At 37.1% G+C, this 11,792-nt stretch overlaps 3 protein-coding genes across 3 annotated transcripts; 2 read left to right on the top strand and 1 right to left on the bottom strand.

Annotated features, from left to right (window-relative positions):
* The first annotated feature begins 366 nt into the window (after positions 1-366).
* On the top strand, positions 367-3,958 carry LOC125197522 (probable hexosyltransferase MUCI70). The gene is made up of 7 exons (XM_048096276.1): positions 367-603; positions 688-864; positions 1,622-1,690; positions 1,780-2,018; positions 2,541-2,956; positions 3,126-3,310; positions 3,408-3,958. Exons 1-7 carry the CDS (start codon positions 534-536, stop codon positions 3,776-3,778), a joined length of 1,527 nt encoding a protein of 508 aa, XP_047952233.1. The 5' UTR covers positions 367-533; the 3' UTR covers positions 3,779-3,958.
* A 1,628-nt stretch (positions 3,959-5,586) lies between these two features.
* LOC125195828 (DNA replication licensing factor MCM5-like) lies at positions 5,587-10,445 on the bottom strand. The gene is made up of 18 exons (XM_048094081.1): positions 10,158-10,445; positions 9,669-9,812; positions 9,372-9,551; positions 9,203-9,301; positions 8,967-9,103; positions 8,782-8,887; positions 8,533-8,667; positions 8,372-8,449; positions 8,086-8,190; positions 7,885-7,976; positions 7,670-7,802; positions 7,481-7,576; positions 7,143-7,234; positions 6,962-7,052; positions 6,463-6,572; positions 6,117-6,246; positions 5,939-6,040; positions 5,587-5,831 (listed from the first exon to the last, which is right to left on the bottom strand). The coding sequence occupies exons 1-18, from the start codon at positions 10,443-10,445 to the stop codon at positions 5,748-5,750; spliced, it is 2,202 nt and encodes a 733-aa protein (XP_047950038.1). The 3' UTR covers positions 5,587-5,747.
* A 215-nt stretch (positions 10,446-10,660) lies between these two features.
* On the top strand, positions 10,661-11,304 carry LOC125195829 (60S ribosomal protein L39-3). The gene is made up of 3 exons (XM_048094082.1): positions 10,661-10,757; positions 10,857-10,960; positions 11,046-11,304. The coding sequence occupies exons 1-3, from the start codon at positions 10,755-10,757 to the stop codon at positions 11,092-11,094; spliced, it is 156 nt and encodes a 51-aa protein (XP_047950039.1). The 5' UTR covers positions 10,661-10,754; the 3' UTR covers positions 11,095-11,304.
* The last annotated feature ends 488 nt before the right edge of the window (positions 11,305-11,792 follow it).

Genomic DNA, 11,792 nt, shown 5'->3' on the forward strand with positions numbered 1-11,792 from the left:
AAAATGTAACAATGAATTCCTTAAAGATGATGGTTGAGATATTATATTTATGAAAACACTCATAAATGATGTGACTATTTATGCCCTTTACTATTATTATATAATTAAGGTAAATTATGCAATCACATACTCATTTGTCTCATAAAATAGTGGTCATGTTTTCATTTCAGTGATTTTTATTTTCATTTTTTATATAATTCTTTATTTTTAAAAACGCTTTCTGCCATAATTTATAATCTTAGTCACTCATTATTTCATCATTCACATCATACTTTACCTAGGAACGTGATTTAAAAATGGTGGTATAATCTAAAGCATACAATTTGTAGGATAAATGAATGAATAAATAAAAATAAATTATACAGAGAGCAGATCTAGCTACGCTGTACATGTGCCGATACCATTTAAGGGAACAAATGAAGCAGTGATAAAAATCAGATCTTTGTGATTCCATCAACTTTTCCCCTTGATCGTAATTGAATAATTTATGTGAATAAATAAGCATAGCCCAGCCAAATTGAGGCTTTCAAGTCATGGAAAATGATTTGGTTCGCTCCGTTTCTTCACGGGCTACCAGAAGAAATCAGCACCTGCTCACTAAAGGTATGCATAAATTCTCAACATTTTAGTGTTTGGTTCAATTTTTGTTTGGGGTTAGGGTTTTGTAGAGATATTTTGTGAATGCAGATGGTAGAGGATTATTGTACACCGAGAAACTATCGCCAGAATACACAATGAGGCTCACTTGGAAAATGGGTTTCTTTCGGTTGCTTCTGACGGGAGGAATTATTTGGATGCTGATAATTCTCACTGTTTTGTGCTTTCATATTTGGTCTTGCCAATCCTCTGTTGCGTTTTTTTCCGGTGAGTTGTCATTTTTTATGCATCGCAAATGCTGGCTGTATTTTGATGCATCGATCAATTTGAAAAAAGTTTTTTTTTGTTGTCAAAAAGTTAGTATGCTTAAACTGTGGAGTATTGAACTCCGTATAATTACTGCCTATGGTTTTATAGTTAATCTATTGCTGCAATGTGCTGCGCTATAAGTTTTTAGGGGAAAATGATTGTTGTTTTAATAAACTGAAGAATGAGTTTAGACTTGGATCAGTTCAAGGCTTGACCATAGCTTGGTGAGATTGTGCTTCTGCTCATTCTACAGTGACCGGGAAAGGATTTATGAATCAACTCAGAATTCATTTCCTGATGGTAACCTGTTATTTAAGGGTTGATCTAAGTGACACTATAGCATGCGCCACTGGTGCTTGAGGGGCTCATAACTGAGGGTTGAATTCCTGAACTGCGTATGTAGAGTAGTATTTCCCCTACATTCGCCTACAAAAAGCATGATAAAGTGAATAGAAAGTAGAGGCTCCCCCCTCTCCCCAAAGAAAAAAGCAGTGTTGTAATGCTTCTGTAGGGAAGGGGTGAGGATTTGCGGTGCTTCAAATTGTGACGAGTAGTTGCATTGTTAATTTTGTGCACTTGAAATTTTATAAAGGCTGTTATGTAGTTGTTTGCTACATTTAATATCATTGATATGTTGTTATTGTTTTGAAGAGGTCTATTATTTTTCAATCCCTAACAACAACTGATTTCTAACTTTGTTCAAATTCGACTGCAGCTCTTTGTAACAAAGACAGCAAGGTATATGGCATGTTAAGTACAATGGGGATGGTGACACCACCGCATCGTAAGTTTATGGAGAATTTTATGCTAATATCCTTGTCCTCTTATATGCAATCGATTGACTTTGAGCAATTTGCTTCTCGCATATATAAGGTTGTCCTATCCCTGTTGCTGGTGACCCCAATAAAATAGTCATTCCAAAGAAAAGGTCGCCTGAAAAGCTTGTCCGGAGACTATCCTATATCATGGAAGATAGTCCTATAAATGACAGGTCAAAATCTTCTCCTCTCTACAGAACTGCTATTAATGGAACACAATCTACTCCTCTATTTGGTGGGCATCAGACTTGGCAGCAAAGAGATGAAAGCTTCAAGATCAAGCCAACTATGGAGGTGTATAAGTTACCTTTTTTTTGTTAACATATATCTGCCTGCTTATTGCTACTGACGGAAAGTGTTTTGATAATTTTCTACAATATACATGAAATTTTTTAGTTAGATTGCTAGGTATCCTGTATAGAGCCGTAGAGTGAAAAAGATGATTGATATCTCTAAACAATCTCTTAATCCTCTCAACCGATGCTTGTCCTTGCCTTTCTTGTATCGGAAGCTTACTGTAAGACATTGCAATTGCCTTTCCTGAGAGTTTTCTGGTATTAGAATTACAGTGTCTTATAAAATTCTGTTGCATTTCGACATTTATGAAACATTTGTTCTCCTATTGTGCTAGATCGGGAGGTTTTTATTTTTAAATTTTTTCTTTGTTTAGGTTATCTGATAGCACAAACGCTGAGTATATGGTGAACAAAGTATATTTCGCAAATAATCTAATTTTTAGGCATAGTCATATACCATCGGCTAGCAGCTACGTTAACTTATCTCACGCTAATAAATATCGTTCTGTGGTACCTTCAGGTCCATTGTGGATTTATGAAAGGTGGAGGAGAAGAAATGGATCCAAAAGATGCTGAATATGTGAAGAAATGTAAATTTGTTGTTGCAACTGGAATTTTTGATGCTTATGATATGCCTCATCAGCCAACCAACATTAGTAAACGGTCACAGACTTTATTTTGTTTTCTTATGGTGGTTGATGAAGTGTCCCTTGAGTTTATAAAAAATAATGCCAGTGTCAGAGTGGATAGTGATTGGGGAGAATGGGTGGGTATCTGGCGCCTGATTCTCCTTAAGAACCAGCCCTACGATGAACCTAGAAGAAACGGGAAAGTTCCCAAGATATTAACTCACAGGCTGTTCCCGCAAGCAGAGTACAGCATCTGGATTGATGGTAAAATGGAGCTCATAGTTGACCCATTGCTTCTACTAGAGAGGTGTGACAGTATTCTATCATGATATCTTGAACAAGACTGCTTATTAGCTAGGCATGTTAAGGCTAAACTTTTATGTATATTGTTAATTTGATGCTTCTATTTTCACATGATAATTGGGAACCTTGGGTCTTGTTCACTGTGTAAACCCAACTTATTTGTTTACTTACAGATATTTATGGCGTGGGAAGCACACATTTGCTATTGCTCAACATAAGCATCACCGAAGTATATATGAAGAGGCTGATTCGAACAAAAGAAGGAAACGATATGCTCGCCCTCTCATTGATCTGCATATGAAAATATACCGGTATGAAGGAATGGAGCCTTGGAATCCACAGAAAGACACCTGGAGTGGTAAGGAAGCTAAAAGTCACATCATTTGTTAAGAGATGTTCACTTTCTACTTGCACATACCCTCCATGAATTTGCTAAATGCTTTAGTTGAATGCAGACGTGCCTGAAGGAGCGATCATCATACGTGAACACACTGCACTGAGCAATCTGGCTAGTTGTTTGTGGTTCAACGAGGTCCACCAATTTACGCCAAGAGATCAGCTAAGCTTTGGATACGTAGTCTATAGGTTAGGTGGTATGTTCAAATTCTTTATGTTCCCCAACTGTGAATACAACTCAATCTTTGTGTTGCACCCGCACATTCGCGAGCATTCGTCCAAAATAGAGTGGGCTAAGAGTATGGCGGAGTTGAGAAAACACCCTGAGTTGATAGAGAGCAAAGGGGGGTTAGGGTTGTGGACGCCATATCCAGGTGATCTTGGTTTGGTTGTGTTACCACCAGTAGCAAGAACATCTAAAGCTGGTTGATGCTGCTTTCTTTTTACTACTAAACTTTGTTGTAGTTTTCACTTTTCACACTCCCACCATTCCTCATTAACATTAGTCTAAAAATTTGAATCTTAGTTGCTGGTTCTGTACATGTATAGTAGTATCCATTGTACGGATAATTTCGAAATACTTTTATAAATTTTGGGATATTGTGTAGTATTATCGTCGAACCCTAGATATTTTTTTAAAAACTTTACTAATTGAAATTTGTCATATATTTGTTGATTGAGGCCAACTTAGGTTACTTCCTATTTTCTTGAAGTTCTACTAATGGAAATTTATAAGTTCTTGCTACTATTGGAGTATTTATTATTACGTACTCAAGTATATTATGGATAGTGACTTAGAGATCAGAAATGAAAGGATGAGAATAAGAACATGGAGTATTGGAGATGAGAGAGTATTTTAAAATCATTATAGTCCATACGTTCAAACGAGTGATATGAGTTGAAACGATCTAAAAATGATTTTGTGAATTAAATCGATCCAAAAAATAACCTAACTATTATCCAAAAACGACCTCTATGTTTAGTTATTTAATTATAGGGTTGTGATTAATTGAGATTTTTTAGCCTAATTGAAAATTGAGATGCATTATCAGCCACTCATTTTTATTAAATGAGTGGTCCACAATTTACCACATGGAAAATATTTTTAGATTAATTAATTATGAAATAGTATAATGGTAATTTCATGGTACATTTTATTCAATAAATACTTTTTAAAAAAAAAATTATTTTTTTTTAAATTTTTTTTTCAACTAAATATACAATTCATGTCAACTACACACATATAATGTCAACTATGGGGGTGTTCGATTTGCAAGATTGAATCCGAGATTAAATTTGTAGTGTGTTTGGTTCATGAGATTCAACCCCACAACTCAATCCTAGATGGATAATCATGGGATAATTAGTCTTAGCAAACCTCCTATGACTAAAATAATCTCATGACTCAATCCTAAATTGTATCTTTGTATTATTTTATTTTGGAAACCGAATACCACCTATGTGTACAATCCATGTCAACTACATATACAATTCATGTCAACTACACATATATAATGTCAACTACATATACAATTCATGTCAACTATACACATATAATTTCAACTATAAGTTGTTGACATTTGATGTGCAGGCTATTGACGATAATACCCCTGAATTGACATAATCTACTTGCAGTAGACATTTCAAAAATATTGTGGATAAGTGACTGAAAATGCATCTCAATTCTCAATTAAGTTAAAAAAATCTCAATCTAACCGAACTCTTATATTTAATTACTTTTTCATCACTACCATATTTCTTTTGAGTACCTTATAAAAATAATAACTTTTTATTACGACAGTTGACAATTTTGAGAGAAATGACAGAATCCAGGAAAATGCTAACTTGTTGTTTTATACTTTTTCGTTAATATTTTTCTTTTTTGGTTTGACCACATGTGTACCAAATACATCTTTAGCGAAATCCGACTAATCTTGCTCAACTGGGTTTGTGGATTAAACCCGAAAGTCTCACAGTAGGTGGTGGGGTTTGAACCCGTGACCTCAAAGTCACCACAGTTTCACGCTGCCAACTACACTACGACCCGTTGATATCGATCTTATGGCAGATGTACTGAATCCGCCTTTGGCGGAATCCGAAAAATCGTGCTACGCTACTTTATCGTTATTTTATTAGTACTATTTTGCTATCGATCTAATGCCAGATGCATAGATCTATCAAGGATAAAATTTGAATCATTTGATATATCTAGAGCATTAAGATTAAAACCCTTGTGGAAGTAGTAAACCGCATCGATATAATTAGTTGTAAATATACAGTGCTCAAATGATAAATTGACAAAGATATCTCTCCTGACGAGGCACTCTTTCTCTGCATCTTACAACAAACATTCTTCTACAATGGAGATTGAGCTGCGGGAGTTCTACCTTGCTATGACTTCAAGCTTTACGGACAATCACTCGTCTTTCTCGTTTGTATTCTACTTCTTCTCTTTGATGCATAATCAGCAGCGCTCTTCTAACCTGTAACAAACACGCACGCACACCACCCCAGGTTCAAGGAGATGTCAGATATATCACATGTCGATTACTAAACTTATTGTAACTAGTATAAAGGCTTTTGACCCTACAATGGATTCATTCAAGCCCATTCTAGAAAGCTCATCAATCAACCGCCTCTCTGATATATGGCTTCCAATTCCCATCCGTCTCTTGATCTGGGTTTCCGCTTGCTGCCATTTTAAAAGAGTTAGAAAAGTGTAGTTTTGAAGATGCATTTTGGTTAAGGCAAGGCAAATTGTATCTTACCTTTATCTCATTTGCCATCTCAGGAGTAAGGTTTATATGTTGATTTAACCCAGAACGTGCAGCATCCATTGTAGAGTTGTTGAAAAGCCTGATGGCTTCTAGGACATGGTTGTCATTTGCAACGTGAGACCTAAGCGTCAGAGAGAAGATTCAGCAACGGCTGTTTTAATTCTACTCCAAATATCAAATGTGTACATGCATACAATACTCTGGCAATTTGCAATACCACCAAGTACTTCTATAGCAAACATTGATATTATCATCTTTGTATACTTGGTATCATCTTTGCAACTATAGATTACGATTATACAGATTAAAGTGGAGCATGAAATAGAGAGTCACTTACAGAGTCATTTTGGCAAGTGCTTCACTTAACCTCACTATAGCTTCCAACTGCCTTACTGTAATTGGAATCACAGTAGCCTCACCAGTTTCATTTGCTTGCTTTCTCATATCCTGCAACGTAAAAGTACACAAAGAGAAACTTATATCACATAGTTTGTACCATATGCAGAACCATAAAAGCAGAGGCATAGCCAGAAAATCGTGCCACAGGGGGCAAAATTATATCCAGGGTAATTTTATGAATTTTAAATAGGGGGCATTTAGTGAAGAAGTTGATATATAATTGGAAATTTATACCAAAATATAGAAGGATTTGTGGGGGTGAGGAGGGGCAATTGCCCCATCTAGACAAAGGCTAGATACGCCCCTGCATAAAAGTACAATAGAAGTGGCCCAAAACCAGTCACGAGCCATCAAAGTACACAAGTGGCCCAAACCAGTCACGATAGATCATAGAATATGATTGCATCTTTAAGATTTAAGACCAGTGTGTCACCTACCTGTCTGATTTTCACGTAGCTCTCTTGCAATCTGGATGCTGCAGACTCTGATAGGCGAGGACGACATTCAGTCCGACAATAGTTTATATACCTGTTTCAGAAATTTATTAACTCCAGATGATGAATATCAGTTAAAAAACCATCAAGATAGATACAAATTACAATTTATCTTGAATCAAACCTTTTCAGCCAGTTGTCTTCTTTGGAAGTCCTTGCGTCGCTCATGGTTCCATCAGCTGATGCATGAATTTTGATGATGTGGCTGGCAATATTCTGCAAATGTATAACGTCTCTTGAAGTTTTGCATTATACTATCATTTAACTGTGTCAGACTGACCTCTGGTTTAACATTCTTAGTAACAATCCGTCTTTACTATTCAGTAAAAATATTTTAAAGTACCATCCATTTAATTACATATATCAGAAATCCCAAATAGGAGCATATATATTTGATGTATGATTTTTTTTCAAGTAGAACAGGATGTGGGAAATATGCTAAGTCAATCAGTAATTTTGTACCTTGTCTTGGGCATACATTCTGATATCTTTTACGATAAAAATCAAATCAAATCTTGAAAGAATTGTTGTCTGTAAATCAATGTTGTCTTGTGCAGTCTGAAAAATAAGGTCTGTTAGTTTCTCCAGTTACATCACAAGCCCTAAAATGGAAATGATGAAAGAATAAACAAACAATTGACAAAAACTAACCTTAAGGTCATCATAACGCCCAGATGGAGGATTGGCTGCAGCAAGCACAGAGGTCCTTGAGTTGAGTACCGTTGTTATTCCAGCTTTAGCAATGGATATAGTTTGCTGTTCCATAGCTTCATGAATGGCAACCCTAAACAGATCAATAGTTTGAGCCTCTACTGGTAAGTGGAATCAGGAAAGCAGTATGTGATTCTAAGTCAAACAAATCTCACCTGTCTTCTGATCTCATTTTATCAAATTCATCTATGCAAACAACTCCCCCATCTGCTAGGACCATGGCACCTCCTTCTAGATAAAACTCCCTCTGTATCAAAGAGGGCCGAGCCATGACAAAATGATTCAAATTTTATGATAAAAAGTATAGAGGACATTTATCTATGTCCCTGCATAAACATTAGGAGCTGCAAACTTACAGTGCTATTATCTCGAATTACAGAAGCAGTCAGACCAGCAGCAGATGAGCCTTTTCCAGAAGTATAAACAGCTATTGGAGCAGTCTTCTCAACAAACTTGAGAAACTACAATGGAGTAAGACAAAACTCAGAAATAATTTTACGGTGTTATTTGAAGCAACAAAGATCACTTTGTAATCTTTAGATCTCAGCATATATAGGTAAGTTTGCACAGCACATAAAGAGGATAATTATTAAGCATGAAATGCAATTGTTACACCACTCAAAATAAAAAATCTAGACCAACCTGCGACTTGGCAGTGGATGGATCCCCCAAGAGCAACACATTGATATCACCTCTTAATCTTACACCATCAGGCAAAGTCTGCAATTTCAAAGGTAGCCTTTTCAAGTAATTAAACAAATAAAGTAAAACAAATAGTAATAATAAAAAAACTAATACAATACCTTTCTTGAACCTCCAAACAAAAGGCAGGCAACAGCCTTTTTCACGTCTACATGGCCAAATATTGACGGGGCGATCTTGGAGCATATTTCTTCATATGCATTAGCCTCTGATGCAAATTTTTTGAATTCTTCAATCTGAGAGAGGTACAGAGAGTTAGCATGAGACCATACCATGGTCAATGTTAAAAATAGTTTCCATTCGAGATTGATGTTTAATTTTTTTAGAGCCATGAAAACCCCAGGCATTACCTCATCTCTGGTGAAGTTGGTAGGCCCTCGAGAACTAGCCTCAGAAGTTTCCTCTAATCCAACAACCCGAATATAGGGCTGCCTTACTGCTACTGCTCCTTTATGACTGCTCAAACAATTCAATTAAATTGATTAACAATTGACCGGGCTAGTTAAATTCTTAAAGCATATTTGCAAATCCTTACGAAGCTGATGAGTTGGCAGCTTGAAAGACACTGTATATCCCCATGATCGTCAATCTTGTTCCAGGAACAATTGTTTGCACAAGATGGCGATCTACAGATAGAAGCATGTTCCTTGGCAACTCTCCAGTGGGGACATCCTTCAATTTCAAGAGTAAAAGATGTGAGTTAGACAAGAATAAAACTTCTGGAACCATCATAGAAATAAAGCATTATTAATTCCTGAAGTAATTACTCACCTCGGGATTCTCCTGCAACTTTAGTGTCTGTTGATCCACATACTTACTTTTATCAGGAACCACAAGCCAGGGATCAATTGGACATGGCTCTTCTCCAGGCTAGAAAAGTGTAAGACATTAACATGAAATTAATCGAAAGAATAAAACCCAGAAAGTGTATGAGAAATACCTGAGGAGCATGATCACAAGATCGCGGGACAATTGCTCCACCAAGCCCTGGACGACATGGAACAAGCTTCACATTCTTGCAATTCTTACATAAGAGTGTCACATATGTAGCTTTTGCCTTAGTCCTTGAGGCAGCTATAACAATCCCAGAAATCTTTACTAGTTTTGAAATATACTGCGCCTGTAAGTATTTTTACCAGGATAAGTATGAGTACATTGAACATTATATACAAGGTATCATGAATGCAACATGAACCCACTTAGACACAAAAAAGGTAGCTTGAGGCGATCAACTAACCCCCAGTGATCGCATTGATACAGGATCCTGTTCTGACTTCAACAGCACTTGCACTTCCCCTGGAACCGGCTCCTCCATTTCTCCAGTCTCTCCTTGAACCCTAGTTCTGAGACCTGCGAGAACCTCTGCTGCTGCATTTTCAAACTGGTTTGTTTTCCATACAGCAAAAGAGAGTTCAATAAGTCAGTCCACAATATGCAGATGCAATCTCAAAGTTGATGCTACTGTGTAGTAAGAGGAACAAAGTTTCACATTCATCTTTGGTTAATGAAAATTCTTTTCCATGTAAGACATACTGAATTTCCGATATCCCTTAATTGGATTAAAACGGGAATGCCTTATATCCATAAATGTATCCTTGAAACAAATAAAAATTTCAATTCTCTGACACAAACAAAATGACGATTCATATGTGCATTAGGTGAAATTACAACAATACACGAACTAAAAGCGATTTCACCATCCATGAGTAAGCGTTAATTAACTTACCAGCGGGAGATAGTCGGCGGGGTTCTGACGGAGGAATTGGGGAAGGATTTGGTCGGGATCGTAGGATATGAGGTCGGCGAGATCGACAAGCAGGAATCGGGGGTTGGACAAAAGGGCCTCTCTGTATGGGAAGACGTTGGGCTGGCTCTTGTGCTGGAAATTTCTTATGAATTCCTTGAATTTCTGGAGCGCTTGGTGGCGGTTGGCGGTGTCCGCCTGGTCGCCTCCGCCATGGGGGAATTGCGCCTGATCGCTGTAGTACACTCCTCCTTCGTCCCAACCAGACATCTCTCTCTCTCTCTCTCGGCGAGTGTGTGTGGGAAATGCGCGGGTTGTGAATAGAAGCCGAGGGTTTGAGGAGTGTGGGAGAAGAAGATGGCTCTTTTGGCGGGAATGAAATGGCGGGAAAGAGTGGAGCACGTGACGACCACGTGCGGAGTAAAGGATCTCATCTATTTTTATTTAGTCGTACGAAGGCCCATAGTTAAATGGGCCATAAATAATTCAGCCCACGACCACAATGTGCTCATATTTAAACAAAATCCCTCTTTCACCATTCTAGGGTTTTCGTCCACAGCTCAATCTCCTCAAGCGAAAATGGTGACCCTTCTCTCTGCTTCTTCTCCATGATTTTGACTTTGTGTTTCTTGTTTCACTCTTTCCTTCCTTGTATAATTGACTTAATGAAATTGTTAACAGCCGTCGCACAAGACATTCATGATTAAGAAGAAGCTGGCTAAGAAGCAGAGGCAAAACAGGCCGATTCCTTACTGGATCCGTATGCGCACAGACAATACCATCCGGTACTTTGCTTTTGCTTTTCTTTCAGTTATTTTGAAAAAAAAAATGAATTTTAGGTTTAATTCAGGGTCGATCTTGTTTTTGTAGGTACAACGCGAAGCGCAGGCATTGGCGCCGTACCAAGCTAGGGTTTTGAGGTGCTGCTTGGGAAGTTTTTCCCTTTCTTTATGCTATAATGGGTTTTAGGTTTGTTGCTTCATTTATTGACTATAGCCTATCTCCTGAGACAATAGGTTTTTTTGATTAAGACGAAAGTTTGAAATTATGGATCATTACTGTTTCTTACTCTATTTTGGCATTCCAATTGACGAGGAATGGTTATGATATTAGTTCTGGTTTTCTGCCATTTCCTATTTGCATTATCTCGAATTTGCTTTTACACGCTTGCTTGTAATGAAATTTGAATTTCAAGAGTTTTGATTTGTTTTCATTGCATTCTATCGCAATTAAGGTTCTGGTGGTGTTTAAGCATATAATTGTGCTTATTCAAAGAATCCTTGGCCATTACAGAACTTAACAGTTTTATTAAAATCATTAGGTATCGTTCGTGTACGAATTATCGATTCCTTGAAATCTACACGCAAGCTTTACTTTTCAATGTACCATAGATTTTGTGTCAAATGCTTATTTGATCACTTACGTCCGTTGTAGTATTAAATGAATTTCTCCAAGTTTTTATTTTCGCCACTCCATGTTAGAGGGATGCAAAATTTTTCAAGAAATAAATCTGTAGGTTTCAGGTATTTGAAGTCTGATCAGTTCAGTAGCATAATTGCATCAGTGATTATATGAATGAATTCATTGAGCGTGACAGTTTAACTATCCAAAAAGTCG

The sequence above is a fragment of the Salvia hispanica genome, chromosome 6 (assembly GCF_023119035.1).
Source record: "Salvia hispanica cultivar TCC Black 2014 chromosome 6, UniMelb_Shisp_WGS_1.0, whole genome shotgun sequence".
NCBI lineage: Eukaryota > Viridiplantae > Streptophyta > Magnoliopsida > Lamiales > Lamiaceae > Salvia > Salvia hispanica.